The sequence below is a fragment of the Rhinoraja longicauda genome, chromosome 2 (assembly GCF_053455715.1).
Source record: "Rhinoraja longicauda isolate Sanriku21f chromosome 2, sRhiLon1.1, whole genome shotgun sequence".
Classification (NCBI taxonomy): Eukaryota; Metazoa; Chordata; class Chondrichthyes; order Rajiformes; family Arhynchobatidae; genus Rhinoraja; species Rhinoraja longicauda.
Window position 1 is genome coordinate 92,266,278 of NC_135954.1, and position 24,228 is coordinate 92,290,505.

A 24,228-nucleotide genomic window follows, 5' to 3' on the forward strand; every position below is an offset into this window, starting at 1 on the left:
AGGCAGTGGAGGCCAATTCACTGGATGAATTTAAAAGAGAGTTAGATGGACCTCCAGGGGCCCAGTGGAAACAAGGGATATGGGGTGAAGGCAGGCACAGGTTACTGATTGTGGAGGATCAGCCATGATCACAATGAATGGCGGTGCTGGCTCAAAGGGCCAAATGGCCTCCTTATGCACCTATTTTCTATGTTCCTATGAGTATTTGAACAACCTATTTCTGCAGCTCTTTCTGATAGCAACCTCTTGGTTGGGGATCATTTAACGATCATTTAACTAGTAATAGAGGTACAATAGGTCAATTTTCAACCCTATTTAATAACTACAGTGGATCAGATTCATGTTGATCACTGAGATAAACTAATATGACATCTGTTTAATGTCTCATTTAAATCAGGATCTCCAAAATTGTAGCACTCCCTTAGATTTTGTTCTAGAAGAATATCTGCAGAAGGATCTATCAAAAGCTGACTTTAATATTCATAAAAGGGACTAGTCGGTATAAGTAAGAAGTACAGGTGTTTATGTCTAAGTAAGATTATAGGAATGAGATAGAATGCTTTATGTCCAAAAGTAAAGCTTGGATGGGTTAATTGTTCGTTGTTCAATTGTTAATTGTTAATGTTGTCCCTGAATTTTAAAACAATTTTGTTTCATTCTTTTTAGGTTACCCAACCCCTCGTGTATATTGGTTTAAAAATGGAATACCTTTGCGTGCCGCAGATGAAATTCTGATGATTGATGAGAAAGGAGATCATTCACTGGAAATTCTCAATGTTACAAAAGAGACTGGTGGTGAATATGCAGCATACATCAGCAATTCAGCAGGCTCAGCCTATACATCTGCTATTGTACATGTTCAAAGTAAGCAGAATGCTTTCAGTTTCAGTTTTGTGTTTCTGGTGAAATATGTGGGGCTACAGTTCATAATCTGCTTTTATTATGTTCAAATATTGGGCACCTTTGCTGCAATCAACATTTAAAATTGAATTTGGTTTGAATTGTATTATAACAATGGGCTGTTTCAACTTTTCCAAAAATCCAAGTGTTACTCTGTGAGCAAGGATAATCATATCTTGAATATACACACTTAACAGTCAGTGTGGTTTTGTCCTTGGCAGGTCATGTCTTACTAACTTGATTATATTTTTTGAGAAGGTGACCAAGGCGATAAGGGTAGGGCAATGGATATTTTCTGCAATGATTTCGGAAAGGTATTTGATAAAGTGATCAAAACTGGTATTTGATAAACTGATCCAGAAAATGAAGACGCCTGGGATCCACAGTGACAGTTTGGAATCAGAACTGGCTTATCCATAGAAGACAGGGAGTGGTAGTGGAAGGGTGTTATTCTGGTTAGAGATGTGACCAATGAGGTTCTGTCGGAATCTATATGAGAATATGTGTCAATTGTGATATATTTAAATAACATGATTGTAAATGTAGATGAGCTAGTTCTTAAGTTTGCAAATGACTCCAAAACTGTTGAAGTTGTGGACAGTGAGGATGGCTGTTAAAGGATACGGTGGGATTTCGATCTGTTACAGATATGGGCAGTGAAATGGCAGATGCAGTTTAATCTGAGCAAGTGCGAGGTGTGGCGTTTAGGGAGATTGATTGTAACCAGAAAGTATACAATTAATGGCAAGACCCTTAATAGCAATGATGTACAGAGGGATCTTAAAGTCCAAATCCATAGATCCCTGAAAATGGCAATACTAGTAGATAGAGTGGTAAAGAAGGCATATGATATGCTTGCCTTAATTGGTTGAGGTATTGAGTATAAGAGTCGAGAAGTCATGTTGCAGCTTTATAGGACTTTGGTTAGGTCTCTTTTGGAGTATTGTGTGCAGTTCTGGTCACCCCATTACAAGAACGATATGGACACTTTGGAAAGAGTGCAGAAGAGGTTTACCAATGCTCCCTGGATTAGAGGATATTAACTTTAAGGAGAAGTTGGACAAACTTGGATTGTTTTCTCCGTAGTGTCGTAGGTTGATGGGAGACCTGGTATATCAAATTATGAGAGGCATAGTTAGGGTAGACTGTCAGAAACTTTTTCCCCATGGCTGTAATGTTAAAGACTAGAGGCCATTGTTTTACAATGAGAGGGGCAAACTTTAAAGGAGATGATGTGGGGCAATTTCTTTTCTACAGAGATTAGTGGGTGCTTGAGGTGATAGTTGAAGCATGTATGAGAGTGGTGTTAAAAAGGCTTTTAGATAGGTATGTGGATATGCAGGGAATGGAAGGATATGAAATTAATTTGGCATCATGTTAGGTACAGTCATTGAAAGTTGAAGGGCTTGTTCCTGGGCTGTCCTGTCCTATGTTCTAAAAACTTAGTTGCCAATTTAATCCACTAACCCAGCTGCTTCCTTCTGATTTAATGATTCCTATTAACGTTAAACTTTCCAGAAATCCCTTGAAGTTGATCATTAAGATCAAAAATAGCTTGCTTGGCCTACTATAAATACCGTGCTCTCTATTTTTATTAATGCTGCCTGCAATACAATTATCCACAGAAAATTGATTCTATTATCTGTACTTAAATTATGTTTCAGGCCCAGGAGAAGAGTTTGGTAAATGTGAGCCTGAAGAAAAATCAACAGGTAAAAAGTTAATGCATTACAACTCATTACACAGTAGGTGTATCAAAAACAAGAGGGCATAGTTATAGGATGAGAGGTACGAGATTTAACGGATGTAGGTTCTTGTGGTTAAAATCTTTACACGGAATGGTTGATATTTCACAATCAACCATTCTGTAAGAGCTTTGTTAGCGCACGCACTGATTAAATAAGAAAGTTAAACAACTCAGCTAGTTAACCTGATGTTCGGCCAAGGTGCTCCTACAGTGTTGCCATGATGTCGATTTGCACACTTCTTAAATGTAATCCTGAAATTGGCCTGGGACATCCCGTCAGCTTGAGAACTCCCCGGCATTGTCCCTTGGTCACTCTGTGCTCTCCCTCAGTGCTGGTCCTTGCATTGCCCCAGCCACTTTCTCTAAAATGCTAAATACTGGAGTCTGCAAGTAATATAGAAACAGAAACATAGAAAATAGATGGAGGAGGATCTATGTACTAAAACTCTCTATGTACAATAGATCTATGTACTATTCCCATCTATATACTAAAACTCTCGTTTGTTTGTTTGTTTGTTTGTTCCTGAACTACAGCCAAAACGGTACACAATAGTGTGACAATTTTAGGCTCACTTTACTCACCGTAAAGTGGTGCTCATGGAAGAAGTTTCATTGAAATTGGTGTTATATTTTTAACGCTATTCACATTTTGAAGTTTAAATCTGTCTCCTCGGGAGGGAGGGAGGGGGTAGAGAGAGGGTGGGAGGGGGAGGAGGATAAGGGGGGTTGAGGGGGATGGGGTGGGGGGGAGGGGGAGGGAGGAGGGGGAGGGGAGGGGTGGCGTAGAGGGTGCTGCACCAATGCAGGATAGGTTTGGGCCCAACGGGTCCACCTGGTCTAGTATTCCTTAATTCCACTAGCCCCTAAATCTCTATCTAACTCTCTTTTAAATTCATCCATTGAATTGGCCTCCACTGCCTTCTGTGGCAGAGAACTCCACAAATTCACAACTCACTGGGTGAAAAAGTTTCTTCTCACCTCAGTTTTAAATGGCCTCCCTTCTATTCTTAGACTGTGTCCCCTGGTTCTGGACTCCCCCAACATTGGGAACATTTTTCCTGCATCTAGCTTGTCTAATCCTTTTATAATTTTATACATCTCTATAAGATCCTCTCTCATCCTTCTAAACTCCAGTGAATACAAGCCCAGTCTTTCCAATCTTTCCTCTTATGACAGTCCCTCCATCCCAGGGATTAACCTCGTGAATTTACGCTGCACTGCCTCAATAGCAAGGACGTCCTTCCTCAAATTAGGAGACTAAAACTGCACACAATACTCCAGATGTGGTCTCACCAGGACCCTGTACAATTGCAGAAGGACTTCCTTGCTCCTCTACTCAAATCCTCTCATTATGAAGGCCAACATGTCATTAGCTATCTTCACTGCCTGCTGTACCTGCACTCTTACTTTCAGTGACTGGTGTACAAGGACACCAAGGTCTCATTGCACTTCCCCTTTACCTAATCTGACACCATTGATAAATGTGGATAACCTCACATTTATCTACATTATACTGCATCTGCCATGCATTGCCCACTCACTCAACCTGTCCAAGTCACCCTGCAACCTCCTAACATCCTCGTCGCAGTTCACACTGCCACCCAGCTTTGTGTCATCCGCAAACTTGCTAGTGTTACTTATAATTCCATCATCCAAATCATTAATATATATTGTAAATAGTTGCGGCTCCAGCACCGAGCCTTACGACACTCCACTCTCCACTGCCTGCCATTCTGAAAAGGACCCGTTTATTCCTATTCTTTGCTTCCTGATTGCCAAGCAATTCTCTATCCATGTCAATACCCTACCCCTAATACTATGTGCTCTAATTTTACTCACCAACCTCCCCTGTGGGACCTTATCAAAGGCTTTTTGAAAGTCTAGATACACTACATCTACTGGCTCTCTTTTATCCATTTTACTTGTCACATCCACAAAAAATTCCAGAAGATTAGTCAAGCAGGATTTCCCCTTTATAAATCCATGTTGACTTGGACCAATCCTTTTACCGCTATCCGAATGCACCGTTATTACCTCTTTAATAATTGACTCCAGCATCTTTCCCACCACCGAAGTGAGGCGAACTGGTCTATAATTCCCCGTTTTCTCTCTCGTTCCTTTCTTGAAAAATGAGATAACATTAGCAACCCTCCAATACACAGGAACTGATCCTGAATTTATTGGACATTGGAAAATGATCACCAATGCGTTCATGATTTCTTGAGCCATTTCCTTGAGTACCCTGGGATGCAGACCATCAGGCCCTGGGGATTTATCAGCCTTCAGTCCCATCAGTCTACCCAATACTATTTCTCGTCTAATGCAAATTTCTTTCAGTTCCTCCGTTTCCCTTAATCCTCTGTCCACTAGTACATCTGGGAGATTGTTTGTGTCTTCCTTAGTGAAGACAAATCTGCAGTACCTGTTCAACTCTTCCGCCATTTCCTTGTTACCCATAATAATTTCACCCATTTCTGCCTTCAAGGGACCCACATTTGTCTTTACTAATCTTTTTCTCTTAACATACCTAAAGAAGCTTTTACTGTCCTTCTTTATATTCTTGGCCAGCTTCGCTTCGTACCTCAGCTTTTCAGCCCGTATAACCCTTTTTGCTATCTTCTGTGTCCTTTGAAAGTTGCCCACTCCTCTGGCTTCCTGCTGCTCTTTGCTATCTTTGTTATCTTAACCGTCCCTTGTCAGAAACGGCTGCCTCTTACTCCCCTTAGAATCTTTCTTCCTCTTTGGAATGAAATGATCCTGCATCTTCTGGATTATGCTCAGAAATTCCTGCCATTGCTGTTCCACCGTCATTCCTGCTAGGATCCTTTTCCATTCGACCTCCTCTCTCATGCCTTCACAGTCCCCTTTGTTCAACTGCAACACTGAAATTCCTGGTTTATCCTTCTCTCTCTCAAATTGCAGATTAAAACGAATCATATTATGGTCACTACCTCCATGCAGTTCCTTTACCTTGAGTTCCCTTATTAAATCTGGTTCATTGGACAACACTAAATCCAGAATTGCATTCTCTCTGGTCAGCTCTAGTACAAGCTGCTCTAAGAATCCATCTCGGAGGCACTTTAGAAACTCCCTTTCTTGGAGTCCAGAACCAACCTGATTTTCCCAGTCTACCTGCATATTGAAATCCCCCATAACCACGTGGCATTATCTTTGTTACATGCCAATTTGAACTCCTGCTGCAACTTACACCCTATATCCAGGCTACTGTTTGGGGGTCTGTAGATAACTCCCATTAGTGTCTTCTTACCTTTCCAATTCCTCAACTCTACCCACATTGACTCTACATCGTCAGTCCCTATGTCACCCCTCACAAGGGACTGAATTCCATCCCTCACCAACAGAGCTACCCCACCTCCTCTGCCCACCTACCAGTCCTTTCAGTTCCCAGTCTTGACCCTTCTGCAGCCACGTCTCTGTAATCCCCACAATGTCATACCTACCAATCTCTAACTGAGCCTCAAGCTCATCCACTTTACTTCTTATAATTCGCGCATTCATATATAGTACTTTTAATCCTTTGCTCATCTCAGCTTCCACATCAATTCCTATTACATTTGGCCATTCTCTCCTATTCCTTCGTGAGCTTTCTGTCCCGTTAATTCTGGGGTGTTTCTTAATTTTTTCTATACCCTCTTTCCATTTAACTCCATCCTTGTCTATCTCATTTGAAACACCCCCTCCCCACTATTTAGTTTAAAACCACCCGTGTAGCAGTAGCAAACCTGCCTGCCAGAATGCTAGTCGTCGTCGTCCCCCCCGTCCCCCCCGCCAGTTGAGGTGCAATCCACCCTTACCCCAAAACAAATTCCAGTGGTCTAAGAATCTAAATCCCTGCCCCCTACACCAGCTCCTCAGCCACACATTCAGGTCCTGTATATTAAGGAAATCAAAAGATAGTGAGGTGATAGTGAGGTAACATATCAGTCATGATCTTATTAAATGTCAGAACAGCTATGGGGCATGATGCAAGTAATTATTTCTTACTTTCTTGTGTACCCAGGAAAACCAGAGAAGCTGATTCCGCCAAGGTTTCTGGAGCGCTTCACAAGTAGGAGCGTAAAGAAAGGAGCAAGCATTACCTTAACTGTCAGGGTGGAAGGTATGTTGACTACATAATGTGTTTTTAGAAAATCAGCAAAGTGGCAAGTGTATAGCAGTAATACATATAACCAATTATTCATGCCCAAGATATGGTATTCACAAATATGTTATGGTTGGTAAGATTCCTAGACTCAAATGAGAATTTACATTCACCCCTCATCACCTTCGCACATTTCCTGTCCTGATTCACATGCAGTATGGGTTTCAGAACAATTTTGCAAAGCACTTCCTTGAAAATCACCAGGGCGGCATGGTGGCATAGTGGTGGAGCTAATGCCTTACAGTGCCAGAGAACTGGGTTCGATTCTGACTATGGGTGCTGTCTGCACGGTGTTTGTATGTTCTCCCCGTGACCTGCGTGGGTTTTCTATGAGATCTTCTGCTTCCTCCCACACTCAAACATACAGGTTTGCAAGTTAATTGGCTTGGTTACCTGACCTCCCCACCATCAAAGGGATTTACCGGAGTCGCTGCCTCAATAAGGCAGCCAGCATCAACAGAGACCTACACCACCCTGGCCACACACTCATTTCACCCCTGCCATCGGAAAAGGAGCCTGTAACGCCGTAATGCCAAAAACTGTAATGTCCAGATTCAGGGATAGCTTCTTCCCTACAGCCATTAAACTACATCCTCCAAAGAAGCTCCGAACTACATAGACTATTGTTATTATTGGACTATTATTGGTTTTTTTTTAATGTGTACATAAGTGTGCATATATACATATAGGTCTGTGTATGTGAGTATGTGTATGCATACATACACTGAACTGAACTTTTTTTTCTCGTTTATTATATTGTTTGCAGTGTACTATGTTTACATATTCTGTTGTGCTGCCGCAAGTAAGAATTTTATTGTTCTATCTGGGACTTATGACAATAAAACACTCTTGAATCTTGACTATAAATGTAAATTGTCCCTAGTGTGTATAGGATAGTGTTGATTTGCGGGGATCACTGGTGGGTGCGGACTCGGTGGACCAAAGGGGTTGTTTCTGTGCTGTATCTCTAAACTAAACTAAAAATGATAATTTAAATACTTAGATCTCCAATGGTATATTTTTTGCAGGATCTCCAATACCTGATATAACATGGCTTAAAGAAGAGTCAATGGAAGATGTCATCTGGATTAAACAAAGTACACCGGGTTATACATTAGCTAGCTCAAATATGCAGCATAGTTTAATCCTGTTGGATGTTGGGCAGGAGTACTCTGGAACATATACCTGTATAGCTACAAACAAAGCTGGCCAATCTATCTGTTCAGCCCACTTGTATGTTGTGGATGGTGAGTAACATTTATTGAAAAGTTTGTCACCATAATCATAATAATCATAATCATACTTTATTAGCCAAGTATGTTTTGCAACATACGAGGAATTTGATTTGCTATACAGTCATTCCAATAAAAAGCAACAAAACACACAAAATACATTTTAACATAAACATCCACCACAGTGACTCCTCCACATTCCTCACTGTGATGGAAGGCGATAAAAAAGTTCAATCTCTTCCCTTCTTTGTTCTCCCGCGGTCGGGGGCCTCGAGCCTTCTGTTGTCAAGGCGATCTTGGCTCCCATAGCCGGCAGTCGGGCCCTCCGCTTTTGGATGATCAAGCTCCCGCATCAGGGGAGATCTCAGCTCCCCCGCGCCGGGCGATTGGACCCTGGGTCGGGGCTGGTCGAACCTCGTGTCGCTTGGAGCTTCCCGACATCAGTCTCTACCCGAGACTGCAAGCTCCTCGATGTTGAAATCCACAGGCCGCGGTTGGAGCGTCGATCCCAGGCAAGGGATCGCAGGCTCCGATGGTAAACCCACGGCCCCGCGATGGGGCTCAAAGTCAGTCTCGAGCAAGGCCGCCAGCTCCATCATGTTAGGCCGCAGATCGACCGGAAAACAATCACATCTCCGGCAAGGTAAGAGATTGAAAAAAGTTTTCCCTGACCCCCTCCCCCACCCCCCACATAAAACAAACCAGAGAACATTAACACACACTTTTAAAACACACTAAAAATAACAAAAATGTCGAAAAGACAGACAGACTGTTGGCGAGGCTGTTAACTGTTCTTTAAACTTAAAATAGAACATATATTTTCCCAATTAATATTTTAATTGTTTGCAACTCTCAGTCAGATAATAGTGTTTTCTATAAATTCAAGTCTTGCAATTTATCCTGGATGCACATATGGCCTGTAGAATCACACTCCTTTTAGTTAATTAGTGCAGTGTGCATCATATTTCATTTCATTTCATTTTATTTTATTTCGAACATGTTAAAAGACATCAATTAAAAAACAAAATAAACAAAAAAACAGAAGAAATACATGGAATTTCATCCATTACTTAACATGTGCGAAAAGGAGTAGGAAGAAGTGTGAACTTATTTAATCCTACCCCCATTCCCTAATCAATATTTATCAAGTATCAGATATTAATACAAAAATACTCATACACTCTTATATGTTCATATAGATATACTTATTTAAATAATGATGTGTTATTATATGTAGACCCCTGGTGACTGTTAATCCCCCTCCTCACTGTACCTAGAAAAAATCATGTGTTTATATTTGTTTTTAAACTGGATGATGTTTGAACATTGTTTTAATTCCGCATTCATTCTGTTCCATAGCTTTACTCCACTGATTGATATAGAAAATCTTTTCATTGTTGTTCGAGTATTGCGAATCTTGAAATTTAATGTTCCCCTTAAATTATACCCCCCCCTCTCATAAAACATTTCCTGTAAGTTACTTGGTAGCAAATTGTTTCTCACTTTGTACATGAATTGAGCTGTTTGATATTCCACAATGTCATAAAATTTGATTATTTTAGACTTTATAAATAATGAATTGGTGTGTTCACAAAAACTGACATTATGAATTATTCTAATGGCTCTTTTTTGCAGTATGAATAGTGGTTGTAGTGAACTTATATATGTACTTCCCCACACCTCTATACAGTAACTTAAATAAGGTGAAACTAGTGAACAGAACAGAATGCGAAGTGATTTGTTATCTAGGAAATGTTTTGCTTTGGCCAGAACTGAAATGCTTCTAGATACTTTACTGTGGATATGTTTAATGTGAGATTTCCAGCAAATGTTTTCATCTATTATCACCCCAAGGAATTTAGTTTCATTTACTCTTTCTATGTTAACACCCTCTATCTGTACCTGTGCTTGATTGTTTATTTTACTGTTCCCAAATATCATAATTTTTGTTTTGCTCAAGTTTAGTGATAATTTGTTAATGTCAAACCATTTTTTAATTTTGCAAAATTCTGAGGTGATACTGTCCAAAAGTTGCTGTAAATTTTCACCAGAACCAAGAATGTTAGTGTCATCAGCAAATAGGATGAATTTCAATATTTTTGATAATTTACATATATCATTGATGTAGATGATGAAGAGTTTAGGACCCAACACTGACCCCTGGGGGACTCCACACACAATGTCCAAACATCCAGACTGATATTCTCCCATCTTCACGAATTGTTTCCTGTTCTTTAAATAACTTCTAACCCACTCTAAAGCCAACCCCCTAATCCCATATAGTTCCAATTTATTGATTAATATTTCATGATTTATTGTATCGAATGCTTTTTTTAGATCAATGAATACCCCAACAGCATATTTCTTTTTATCTATAGAATTTGTGATTTGTTCAATGAGTTCAGTTAAAGCTAGTGATGTTGACCGGTTACTTCTGAATCCATATTGACTATTAGAGAGTAAATTGTGCTTATCTATGAAATTGTCTAATCTGTTGACGAAAAGTTTTTCCAGAATTTTAGAGAACTGTGGGAGAAGAGAAACAGGTCTCTTCACATAATTTGACCTGGCAAAAGAGGAAATTAATAATTTTACGAAAATTCTTTTTACGCGTTTTAAAAAAAGTAAATCTTATTCATATTTAAGGCAGATGAAAAACTAGTTGCAATTTAAATGAAATATTTGCATAACTAATTTATAATATTTATGTTTTATGTAACAACTTGAAGTTTCAACAGAAGAAATCCCAAGTGTGAAAGAAGCTTTAATGGAAACATTCCTTCACGGGTAAATCCACTTAATAGATTTTGGCACTCACCTTCTTCTTGGGTACTCCCTTAGGATTAAGGATGAATTGATTTAACTCTGATTTTGTGGCTACTCTTTTGATATGGTAATGTGATAATGCATTATAAGACATAAGAGTATTAGTTTTGAGAGTCCAGTGTCAGGCATGTACTTGTGTCTCCATTTGAGGACATTGACTGCCCAACACAGCTTACTGAGTTTAAGTTGCAGTATGGCACAAGGGAAAGCAAGACACAAAGATCTAGGTATGAATTAATATAATTTTGACATTTATTCTGAAGAATTGGCAAGACATCAGTTGCTTACAGCTTCAGTGGAGGGGAGAAGGACAATAGATTGAAGGTGGAGAATCACATACGTTACTTAGGTAAACTGGTACCTTATGTACTCAAATCAAACAATTTGAAATAGTTTTTATCTTCCTGACTGCTTTCCATCGTGCAATAATTTACTTGAATAAATAATGTAGGTAAAGCCAACAAAATATAGTTCTGACGTTTATATAGCTTCTATTACAAAACCAATGATGATTCCCACAACTATCTTGACTACACTTCTTCCCACCCTGCGTTCCTCATCTCCACACAAAGACTATCCCCAACTCCCAATTCCTCCGTCTACACCGCATCTGCGCCCAAGATGAGGTGTTCCATACTAGAACATCTGAGATGTCCTCATTCTTTAGGGAACAGGAGTTCCACTCTCCCATTATAGATGAGGCCTCACTCGTGTCTCCTCGGTACCCTGCAGCTTCACACTTGCTCCCCCTCCCCCTAGTCGCAACAAAGACAGAGTTCCCTTTAGTCCTTACCTTCCACACCATCAGCTGTCGCATACAGCACATAATTCTCTGAAATTTCCGCCACCTCCAACGGGATCCCACCACTAGCTACATTTTCACATCTCCACCCCTTTCCGTCTTCCGCAGAGCCCTTTCCGTCCGCAACTCCTTGGTTAACTCATCCCTTCCCACCCAAACCACCCTCTCCCCACATACCTTACCCTGCAACCGCAGAAGATGCAACACCTGTCACTATACCTCCTCCCTCGACTCTGTCCAGGGACCCTAACAGTCCTTTCAGGTTAGGCATAGGTTCACTTGCACCTCCTCCAACCTCATCTACTGTATCCGATGTTCAAGATGTGGACTCTTATACATCGGCGAGACCAAACGCAGACTGGGCGATCATTTTGCATTTGCTTTGCTCAGCCAGCGTGAACCAACCTGATCTCCCGGTTGCTGGACACTTAATTCTCCTTCCCATTCCTACACAGACCTTTCTGTCCTTGGTCTCCTCCATTGTCAGAGTGAGGCTAAATGCAAATTGGAGGAACAGCATCTCATATTTCACTTGGGCAGTTTACAGCCCAGTGGTATGAATATTGATTTCCCTCACATCAGGTAGCCCCGGCATTCCCTCTCTCTCTATCCCTCCCCCACCCGTCGCACCAGCTTTTCATTTTCACCCTACAAACAGCTTACAATGGCCTGTTTCCTTTATCATCGTTATTTTTTTGCATATCATTCATTCAGTGTTCTTTATCTCTCCACATCATCATCTATATCTCTCGTTCCCCTTATCCCTAACCTGTGTGAAGAAGGGTCTCGACCCGAAACATCACCCATTCCTTCTCTCCAGAGATGCTGCCTGTCCCGCTGAGTTACTCCAGCTTTTTGTGTCTATCTTTGGTTTAAACCAGCATCTGCAGTTCCTTCTTACAAAATATAGTTCTGATTGGCCAAGAATCCTTCCTAAGAGGCTCAACCATGGATTTTCATTTACACAGTGCAGCAGTGCAGGACACAGTGCAGCAGTGCAGGACACAGTGCAGCAGTGCAGGGCACAGTGCAGCAGTGCAGGACACAGTGCAGGGCACAGTGCAGCAGTGCAGGGCACAGTGCAGCAGAGCAGGGCACAGTGCAGCAGTGCAGGGCACAGTGCAGCAGTGCAGGACACAGTGCAGCAGTGCAGGGCACAGTATTTGACGCCAGTGTCCTAGAAGATAGGTTATTTTTATTAAACCACAGAACATTTGGATTTGGAAAAAATATTGATGTGGATAAAATCTCTAGTGATAGTTGCATCTTAAAACTAATAAAAGCTAAGATTAGATGTAAAGAATAAAACAAAATGTTGCAGATAGGCAGAAAAATAATGTTTTTAATCCCTCACATTGATTTCTTTGTTTCTTTTCAACTGTGTGACAATGATGTTATGGCTCTGTGTGCTGTAGACAAGAACCTGATCATAAAGCATTAGAGAAAAGTGAGTACCTTTGTACGTTTTTTTAAAATATATATAGTTATCAAAACATTTTAAAGCCTGTCCTTTTCGAATTTTGTCGTGTTAAAAAGACAAATTGAAAAAAAGCAGCACTGTACCTATGTATCTTGTATAGCTAGTACACATTTACATAATGTACATAAATACTTTGTGTTTCAAATAAAACTAAGTTGCGTTTGATTCACAAGATATTAAATACCAACCAAAATTTTCAAAATGCATTTCATTTAATTTTATATATTTTTAATGATTTTGAAACTCAAATGGTCTTCTAGTTTTCTTTGCTACAAAATTGGCTTTGTTTGCTGAAAATAGATGGGATGGTCATGGAGGGTGGTTGTCATTAAGATTGTGGACCTGTGACCAGTGATGTGCCACAGGGACCAATGCTGGGTTCATTGGCAGGTGTCATTTATATTAATGATTTGGATGACAATGTTGTTAATGTGGTTAGTATGTTTAGGATGACTCTAAAATGAGAGGTGTATGGGACAGGGAAGGAGGTTATTAAGATTACAACAGGATCGAGATCAACTGCGAAAGTGGGCCAAGGAATCATAAATGGAATTTAACTCAGTTTGTACAAGGTGTTGCATTTTGATAAGTTATACAAGGGCAGGACTTAGAGTAAATAACAGGGCCATAGAGAGGATTGTAGTACTGAAACACCTAAGAATGCAGGTACATAGTTCCTTGAAAATGGTGACACGATTAGAAAGGGTGGTAAAGGCAGTGTTCGGCACACTTCCCTCCGTTGCTTAGGACATTGAGTACACAACATGGGATTGTACAAGTTATTGGTGAGACCATACTTGGTGCATTGACCACAGTTCTGGTCACCTAGCTATAGGAAGGATGACATTAAGCTGGAAATAGCACAGAAAAGATTCACAGTGACGTTACTGGAACTGGATGGCTTAGGCTATAAAGATATGGATCAAAAAAGTTCAAAGTGATACCAGTCAGATGCAGGCAAACGGGACTAGCTTGGTAGACACCTTGTTAACATGGACAAGTTGGGCTGAAGGGCCTGTTTCGATCCTGAACTACCTTTTGACTTTCTGAAATGTTATTTCATTATGTTGCAGAACAGAGAGAAATTCTGACAGAAGATATCAGAAGAGAAGTTACTGCAACCACAGCCTTGCCTCAGTTTTTGCTAGCTGATGTTGGAACAGAAGAATTCCTACAAAAATTAACATCTCAGATTACACAAATCGTCTCTGCAAAAATCACCCAAGGTGGGTGAGGACAGTTAGATTAGTTTAAGCAAAGAGCAAAGAATTGCAGCCACTGGAAATCTATAATCTCTATAAAATTTAGTTTAACCTAATCTCGTTTCAAGAAAGCTGGTAAATAATGTAACTTCCACCAAAATACGTTAACAGAATCAGCTCATACAAACACTCAAATGTAAGACGCATGTTGTACAGAATTTGGCTGAAGCTCAGTCTTGTTCTATACCAATGTTTGAGCCTTAACTCCTTAAGCAGAATTACATTTTCATTACCCATTTGCTCTTAATACCCCTTTTTATCTCCATGTGACTGGATCCATCCATTCCTTTCAAGTGCGTTATTTCTAAATATCCTCATCTACCTTTGTCCCATTCTATCTCAGTATTGAAAAGAGCACACAATGGAATAATGTGAAGCTTAAATCTCACCATTGTGGGAGATTATAGAGATACAAGGAACGGCAGATGCTGGAACCTTGAGTAAGACTCAAAGTAATGGAGTAACCAGCATAAGGTAGACACAAAATGCTGGAGTAACTCAGCAGGACAGGCAGTATCTCTGGAGAGAAGGAATGGGTGACTTTTCGGGTCGAGACCCTTCTTCAGACTGATGAGTGGAGTAACCAGCATGTCAGGCAACATCTCTGGAAGGAATGGACAGGTGTTGTTTCAGATCGGAGACCTTCAGTTCTGAAGCATGTTCTCATATGAAATGTCTCCTGTCCATTTCCTCTGTAGATTTTGCCTGACCGCAGTTATTCCAATGATTTGGGAGATTAACATAGAGTTGCCTGCATGATTTTTTCTTTTGTGGGATATTGGTTTTAATCATGTGATTTGGCAGAAGCAGAGATGAAAATGGTTGTTTTCATTGAGGAATATATTATAATTTTCTTTTTACCGAAATAAATAAATATTGAGCATTTTCCAAAAAATCCAAGTGAATTACAACGGGTGCAGGATTCCATTAGTGTTAAAAAGCGAATGGCATCCTGCACGTGCTGAAAAGCATAGTTAAAAAATGATAAATGGAAAAGTAGTGGTAAAATAATGCAAACATTTAAATTGTTTTTCAGCTTCATTACGTGTTCCAGGAGCAGAAAGTGATGAAGAAGGCAAAACTCCATCTCCATCTCCACGTCATGGTAGATCCAGGCCCTCTTCGATTGTCAATGAATCCTCCTCTGAATCTGACGATGCAGAAACCAGAGGCGAGGTAGAGTATACTTTGAAACTCTCATATTACAACAAAAAAAGAGCTGTCTGAGTATATTTGTTCTGCTTAAATTAATAATAACTTTAAATGTTTTCCTATAATCAATAGTAACTGACCCACAGTTTCCTACTTACTACTCCTTTACATTATGATTAACAGAGCTAAATTAAGTGCTTTCCAATTTAAAGGAATTGTGTCCTTATCTAGGAACATTAACTCACTAACCACATCTTTTAAGGTACTAGGATGATTCCATCAGGATCCAGGAACATGTCAGCCCATTGCTTCAAATTTTTGCGTAATACCCGACTACTGTAATTTTCTTGACTTTCTTCCCATTCCTGATGTACATCTATTTTCACACAAGTTGATTTTAATCAAAAACAGATTAGTTGCGATCACAAGGGTGGAATCTGTCTGACATTTGAGGACAGGCTGAAGTTCAATTGCCAGAGTCAAATAATTTCCATTTACACTGTTCAGCCTCATGCATGCAATATTAACTCTCATGAGAGGAAACTGCATAGTTAGTGGGTTAGTATACAGTTGTGCATATGTACTGCTTCAATGGAAATATATAAAATGATCTTATAATAAGAAATATTATTATTATCCTGTCCTAAAAATAAGAAATAGCATTTCCTTTAAAAATATTATACCTTACTTTCCACATGGTAGATTTTTGACATTTACATGGCTACAGCAGACTACAATCCACTGCCAACAGAAAAGGAGTCCATTCATCTCAAAGAACGGCAATATGTGGAAGTTCTTGACTCTGCACATCCACTCAAATGGCTGGTTAGGACAAAGCCTACGAAATCCACACCAGCCAGGCAGGGTTGGGTTTCTCCTGCCTACCTGGACAAAAGGTTAAAGGTAAATTTTACAAGTCGAGTTAAATATCAGTCAAGGATAAATACCTGTGCAAACGTTAAATTATTTTCTTTTAAACAGAGAATTATAAACTGGAATTTATGTTAGTGCAGCAGAAAATTTGCTCACCAGTTGCTTAATAGTAAAAATTATATCTTGAAATTTAACTAAGGGCAATTAGACTCAAAGCACTAATTTTAAAATTACCCACTTTGCAAAAAACAAATAGCAGGTAGATAACGTGAGCCCTGTCATTTACCTAATTCCACTGACTTAAATGCAACTTTTAGAGCAGTTAAGCAGGATATTTGGTGGGAAAATGACAATACTGCTTTGCAAGCCATTCTCAATACATCAAATTATCAGACCGAGCTTGAAAAGTTACTTATCAAACCAGAGATGAATTGTTAGGTAAAAGCAACACAGATTGGTTGCTTATAGCTATTTTCTAGTGGGTTTTATGCGCCTGAGTTCCTCACCCACCCACAGGGTCTTGAGCCTCACCAGCCTTGGTGTTTCCTTCCAATTTGGCCAAGCCACCTTCTCCTGATCTTCTCACCAGCAGATCACTAGACCACCTGACATTAAATATTTCTACCAATAAGATATTGGATCTGGCCGGAATAACAACACCTTTTGCCACCCTTTTCAAGGTTGTTATGCACTCTATATCTTTGTTAGGATTAAACATTTTCTTCTCAAGAATCAAAAGCGTTAAGAGCATTTCATTGTGATGTGCACTGGTTTTGGAACAATTAAATTCTTACTTGCTGCAGCTTTCCAGGCACATTAAATGCAACAGCGCAACAGATAAATATATAATTATCAGTTATACTAGATAAACTAGACTATACTTATTCAAATAACTTTATTCCTTAAATATATTTAATGAAATATATAAAATAATGATACTGCAATTGAAAATACTTTTATGTGTACCAAAGCATTCATGAATTTTTTTTTAAAACAGCAGATACCGGAAATCTGAAACTAAAAGAAATTTAGTTGGGAAGCTTCTGTGGAAATAGAAACAGGGTTACAGTTTCAGGTTGAAAGCTATCAGAACTGGGAAAAAGAAAACAAGATAGTTTTAATTTGCAGAGAAGGTGGGATGACAATTGATAGAATAGGTCTTAGAAGAACTATATTTTGTACTCTATCTTCCCCATTTTCTATCTATTATAACAAACTTGAGTTTGAACTGACAGTATCTGTATGCTAAATCTGATCTGTTTTGATAACATGCAAAACAAAGCTTTTCACTGTACCTTGGTATATTCAACGATAATAAATCTAAACCTGAATCAGTGATATCTGTTGAATCTATGTACCAATAGGTGTTGCTGGCACAAATAGTAATGATAAGTGCAGAATAAATTACAATCCAAAGTTTTTAAAAAATCTTCAATTAAAAAAATAGAAAAAAGTAAATTACACTTTTAAGCATGTACAATGTTTAGAGAGCACAATAGTAGGGCAGTGGTTAAGTTACTGGACTTGGAATTCAGAGACCAATACAGTTGCAGAATTGAAATTCTTAGTAACCTAGTGTTTTATAAAACATTCAAATTCTTAGTAATCTAGCGTTTTATGAAAACACTCTTCATTAACAATAATAAACATAAGGCTGCGAGATAAAAACCCGTTGGTAACTAATGACCTCCAAGGATAAATTTGTCATCCATACCTCGTCATCCCTATGCATAATTCATAAATGGTTCTGAAATGACCTACCGAGCCGTTCACTTTAAGGGCATATAGGAATGAGTAATAAATGCTGGTCTAATTATCAATAATCTGTAATGAAAAATAAGTAAATAAAAATATATGCTACTCTAAGTTTACAGTTTTCAATATTACAAATTAATATTAAAATCACCACACTTAGTTCATTGGAATTTGCATTTTAATTGTTGGATTAGCAATCATTTGCACAATACATTTTAGGAAAGCTACCTGTATAGAGGAAAGAAAATATTATAATTGACAATAAATATTTAAATGTATAAAATTTAATTTGACAAGTAACTTATTGGACCTGGTTTATAGCCAGGTTACTGCAAACTGAACATTTTGTGGTAATGAAGTATAACTATATTGAGTATTTCCAGAATTCTCAGTGTGTCTTAACACAATATAATTATTTCACTGATAATGTAATGTAAACTAAAGAATTGTATTTTCGGGTAATAAGATTTCATTCTTTAGTTCACAGCTGAGCTATCTCTGGAAAGTTCAGAATTCTTGGGAGAGATTGAATCTGAAGATGAGTACAGGAGAAAGTTTTAGTGAGTAAACTTGAATCCATTTCTGCTCTACTTTGCTTTATTAAAAATATTATTATTATCCTGTCCTAAAAATAAGAAACTCTGATACCAAATGATTATCTTTTAAATTGATTTTCAGGTTGACTATTTGTTTCATGAAATCTTATACACAAAAGTTTATAACATAGAACGTAGGAACAGGTCCTATGGCCCATAATATCCATACCCAACATAATGCCAAGTTGTACTATTCTCCCCATCCTACACATGATCCATATCTCTTTATTCCCTGCATATCCATGTGCATATCTTAAAGCCTTTTAAATGGCCTTATGCCTCCACAACCAACCCTTGTAATGTACTCCAGGCACCCACCACTCTGCGCGAAAAAAAACTTTCCCTCCTTTCAACTTGGCTTTTCTCACCTTAAAGTTATGCCCTCTACTCATGCCCTGACTGATGAAGGCAAGCATACCATGCACTTATAGACAGTTAAATAGACAGGAAAGGTTTAGATGGATAGGGGCAAACACAGGCAAATGCGATTATCTCAGATAGACATCTTGGGTCAGGATCGAAAAGCTGAGCTGAAGGGTATGTTTCCATGCTGTATAACTGTATGACTCTGAGTGGATTTTCATTCTTTGAGTTTTCAATCTCCTTCTGCACCTGCCACACGTGAGGCTGCTAAAAAAGATGAGAGCCCATGGTATCAAAGGGAAGTTGCTGTCATGGATAACAGGTTGGGTGGATGGCAGAAGGCAGTGGCTATAAAGGAAGCTTTTTCTGGTTGGCTGCCAGTGACCAGTGAAGTTCCTCAGGGGTCGGTACTGGGGCCACTACTCTTCATGTTGTATATTAATGATTTGGATGAGGGAATTGAAAATTTTGTGGTCAGGTTTGGAGATGATACGAAGATAGTTGGAGGGGCAGGTAGTATAAAGAAAGTAGAAGGACTTGGACAGGTTGGGAGAGTGGACCGAGAAATGGCAGATGGATTACAGCATAGCAAAGTTGGAGTCATGCATTTTGGTGATAGGAATAAAGGCGTAGACTATTTTCTAAATGGGGAGAGAATACAGAAATTGGAGGTGCAAACGACTTGCGAGTGCTGGGGCAAGATTCCCAAAAAGTTAATTTGCAAGTCGACTCGGTAGTAAGGAAGGCAAACGCAATGCTAGCATTTATTTCGAGAGGATTAGAATTCAAAAACTGATGTTTTTGCTGAGGCTCCATAAGGCACTAGTCAGAGAGCATTTGGATAATTGTAAGCAATTGTGTGCCCCATATCTGAGGATGGATGTGCTGGCGCTGGAGAAGGTCCAGAGGAGATTTACGAGAATGATGCTAGGAATGAGTGGGTTAACATATAATGAGCGTTTGAAGGCACTGGGCCTCTACTCGCTGGAGTTTAGAAGGATGAAGGAGCACCTCAATGAAACTTACCGAATAGTGGAAGGCCTGGATAGAATGGATGTGGAGAGGATGTTTCCACTAGTGGGAGAGTCTAGGACCAGAGGTCATAGCTTAAGGATTAAAGGATGTTCCTTTAGGAAGGAGATGAAGAGAGTCAGAGAGTGGCGAATCTGAGGAATTGATTGCCACAGAAGGCTGTGGAAGCCAAGTCAATGGATATTTTTAAGGCAGAGATAGATAGATTCTTAATCAGTATGAATGTTAAAGGTTATGGGGAGAAGGCAGGAGAATTGGGTTAAGAGGGATAGATAGATCAGCCATGACTGAATGGCTGAATTACCTGCTAAATTACCTGCTAAATTACCTGCTCCAATCACTTATGAACTTCTCAATTTAGAATACTTTCACTTTTCTGAGTTCACTCTCCTCTTTAGTATCTCCATAATAAAACTTTTGATTCATACGCTTCAGCACCTCTTCGATCTTGCCTTCATGAATTCTTTCTTGTCGAGAAACTGAAGCCACTTACTCTTTGTTGAATTAGATTGTTCGCAAATTTAGTATCATATTTGATTCCAATGATGAACTGTATGTACGTGCCATGGTTACTTCTTCAAGGTCCAAGTGGATAACACTTTTTTTTCATGGCAACAAGGGCTTTTGTATATATGTTTTTTTTAAATCTCTTCCATACATAAACAATAATAGAATCGAAAAGGAAATATGAAATATTATTCAGATTTTTAATTTTCTTCCAATAACATATTGTGATTGATGTAATTACAGCCTTCTTGTTCAAGATCTGATTGAAACTGAAAAAGAGTTCACAAGGCATTTACAATTCTTTCTGGACCATTATATAAAACATACTGAAACAGCGGCTAACATACCATCTTCAGTAGTGAATGGCAAACAAGCAATTTTCCGAAACATTAATGAAATTACTGATTTCCACATCAGGTACGTAATATGTGAATGTAGAAAAACAATGCAGATTCTTGTAAACTTATACAGGTCCACCAACCATGTTCCGGCACCCTTGGTTCCAGAGCTTTGCTGTATTATCCATTTTGCCGGACCAGCAGAGGTCACGTAATAATGATACAACTATACACCTCTGACCCACTAATGGTACTCCTCCCATGTCTCGAAAGCATGATGGACTGCTAGAAACTTATATATAATGTTTAATTTCTTGCACGGGCAGCCCAGGCGCCACCTAACTAGTTGCCCTCGGAAGTCCGATGCAGATCGGATTGGTAGTCACCCAAAGGGCCGAGCTACCGATTTGCCTGTACTATGAAATTATTTTGAAAATAATGCCTAGTGTGAAATGTTGACATTGCAATAAAAATATTGTAAGAAAAATGGTTTGAAAATTATAACTCTTGCCCCCACTAATGACTAGAAAATAATAAAATAGACATATCTGTTTCCAACATGTTAAGAAGGCTGAAGTGACAGGGTGGCCTCGTCTCTTTTATATGTGACCTGCCATGTGGTCTGATCAGAACAAGCTAGATACTAGAGTACAAAATCATGAGGGGAATAGATTGGGTAGACACGCAGAATCTCTCGCCCAGAGCAGAAGAATTGAGAACCAGAGGACATAGATTTAAGGTGAGGGGGGAAAAATGTAATAGGAACATGAGGGGTAACGTTTTCACACAAAGGGTGGTGAGTGTATGGAACGAGCTGCCTGAGGAGGTATTTGAGACAGGTGCCGTCGCAATGTTTAAGAAATATATAGACAGGTACGTGGATAGTACAGGTTTAGAGCGATATGGGCCAAACGCAGTCAGGTGGGATTAGTGTAGATGGGACATGTTGGTCGGTGTGGGCAAGCTGGGCCAAAGAGCCCGTTTCCATGCTGTATGACTCTATGCCTGGTTTGCGGTGCTCTACTGAGATAAAACTTATTACATGTTATTTACAACTATCACTGGAGTTCTGGGACTGTATTTCACTGACCAATGGACTAGTTAGTCTAATGACAGCTGTAAAATTCTGAAAATATTGTAGACTTCAGAATCACTGAAATCTGTCATCATATTTCCTCCCAGCATTCATGCGGGTGTGATGTTTCTTCTTCTTCCTTGTGTTTAGTCAAGTCTACAGTAGTTCTGGAGCAAAGACTCCAAATTTAGCTCCCACTGCATCTGCAAGCTGGAAGTACAGTTTCATTCACCTGGCATATGTGCATTCCACCTTCTTCCTATCACTGTTGCCTAGAAATTGGATGGAATATATTCTGATGAGTTAAAACATTGTTGAATTTAGCAGTAATTCCAGACTGAGCTCCTGAAAAATAATATAATAATATAAATTGGGCAAAGTCCTGTGTAAAATAGGATAGTTTGCATCCAGAAACAAGCCAAGGATTTCCACAATTCCCAGGTAGCCTAACATCCAACATTGGGAAAATACTGGAATCCATGAATTAAAGAGGTAATAGAACATGTAGAAAAGCATAAGACAAGCAGAGTTTTATGAAAGGGAAATTGTGTTCAATTGTGTTCAACAAATTTGTGAGAGATCTTTCCAGATGTATTAACAGGTAGATAAGAGATCCAGTACATGAAGTATATTTGGATTTTCAGAAGGCTACTGCATCAGAGTCTCCTGGGTTGGGGAAAATATATTGACGCTATGGGATTGGCTAAGAAACAGAAATATCAGTGTTAGGTTAAATGGGCCACCTTTACTTTCACAAGTAACAAGTGGGAAGCCACAGGAATCTCTATACCAAGGAGAAATTTACAATAGCCAATTAATCTACCAGTATATCTTTGGAATGTAGGAGGATACTGGAACTCAAGGAAGGAAACTAATACAGGCGCAAAGAGGTTGTGTAAACTCCACAATGCAGGCAAACCCAAGTCTCTGGAGCTGTGAGGCAGCAGCACTAGCTGTTCGGCCACTATGCCAGATAAAAACAAATATTGCATGGGGCTTGTTTCATTGAACTAAATGAAATCCAAACCTAAAGGAGCTGTTTACTTCTTAAGCTGTGGCAAAGATGGTGTCCCAAATGCAACAGTGACACCTGCTGAGAATTTAAATAAAACAATGAATGAAATGTTTTCCTGTGTTTCAGCACCTTCCTGAAGAACCTTATGAAATGTCAGACAGATGATGACCTTGCGTTATGTTTCATCAATAACAGTGATGGATTTGATAAATACTTGCAATATCTGGTTGGAAATGTTCAGGCTGAAATTCTTCTCACGAATCCAATGGTCCAGGATTTTTATAATGTAAGTCGTATGTTAAAGAACAGTATGCCAAACATTTGTGAGATGTTACCCCTGCTTATGCATCAGTTGTTTTGAGACCTATCGTGTAAAATAACTTAATTTATTTATTCTTGCATAAAATCATCCCAGTTGAATAATGGCATTGTTTCTGCTTCCTAAGTATATTCCCAAATAAGTACAAAGGAAATAAAAGCACAAGCAGGCCATTTAGTCTGGCAAGCCTGCTCCACCTTTCAACATGGCTGAGAGGTAGTTAGAGAATAGTTTCCAGTTTAGTTTAATTTATTGTCATGTGTACCGAGTCAGCGAAAAGACTGTAATGATTACTATCAAGCTGTCCACAGTGTACAGATACAGGTTAAAGGGAATAATGTTCAGTACAAGATAAAATCCAGTGAAGCCCGATTAAAGATAGTCCAAGGGTCTTTGGTGAGATCGATGGTAGCTCAGGACCCCTCTCTAGTTGTTGATAGGATGCTTCAGTTGCCTGATAACAGCAGAGAAGAAATTGTAGGTTTCCATGAGTGCTGTGAGGTATTTAATTCTGTAAAGTTTATATGTGTGATTGGTGCAGTTAAAAGATGATTACATTGTAATCATGATGATTATTTTGTACAAAAATGAACTTTGCTTTCTGTTTAATTGCTATTATTGTTTGCAGAAATATACAGATGAAGTGGCTGCAACACAAGACCAAACAGAGTCCCCAATTCTACCTATGCATGCTTATTTAGAGAAACCTTCTAATAGACTCTTGAAGTACCAAACTGTTCTGAAGGTGAGTCATGGTCTTCAGTGGCTTGTCTGGAATCTAATTAATATTTT

At 39.2% G+C, this 24,228-nt stretch overlaps 1 protein-coding gene across 1 annotated transcript in view; it reads left to right on the forward strand.

Annotated features, from left to right (window-relative positions):
* The window catches only part of obscnb (obscurin, cytoskeletal calmodulin and titin-interacting RhoGEF b), a 368,207-nt gene that overhangs the window by 241,561 nt on the left and 102,418 nt on the right, over positions 1 to 24,228 (forward strand). The window contains exons 76-88 of the mRNA XM_078423526.1: positions 667 to 864; positions 2,565 to 2,612; positions 6,669 to 6,767; positions 7,838 to 8,056; positions 10,771 to 10,828; positions 13,085 to 13,116; positions 14,223 to 14,375; positions 15,448 to 15,587; positions 16,266 to 16,466; positions 18,672 to 18,751; positions 20,933 to 21,106; positions 23,244 to 23,403; positions 24,065 to 24,181. Of these exons, the coding sequence (XP_078279652.1) occupies positions 667 to 864; positions 2,565 to 2,612; positions 6,669 to 6,767; positions 7,838 to 8,056; positions 10,771 to 10,828; positions 13,085 to 13,116; positions 14,223 to 14,375; positions 15,448 to 15,587; positions 16,266 to 16,466; positions 18,672 to 18,751; positions 20,933 to 21,106; positions 23,244 to 23,403; positions 24,065 to 24,181 (1,679 nt within the window). The remainder of the gene's footprint in view (positions 1 to 666; positions 865 to 2,564; positions 2,613 to 6,668; positions 6,768 to 7,837; positions 8,057 to 10,770; positions 10,829 to 13,084; positions 13,117 to 14,222; positions 14,376 to 15,447; positions 15,588 to 16,265; positions 16,467 to 18,671; positions 18,752 to 20,932; positions 21,107 to 23,243; positions 23,404 to 24,064; positions 24,182 to 24,228) is intronic.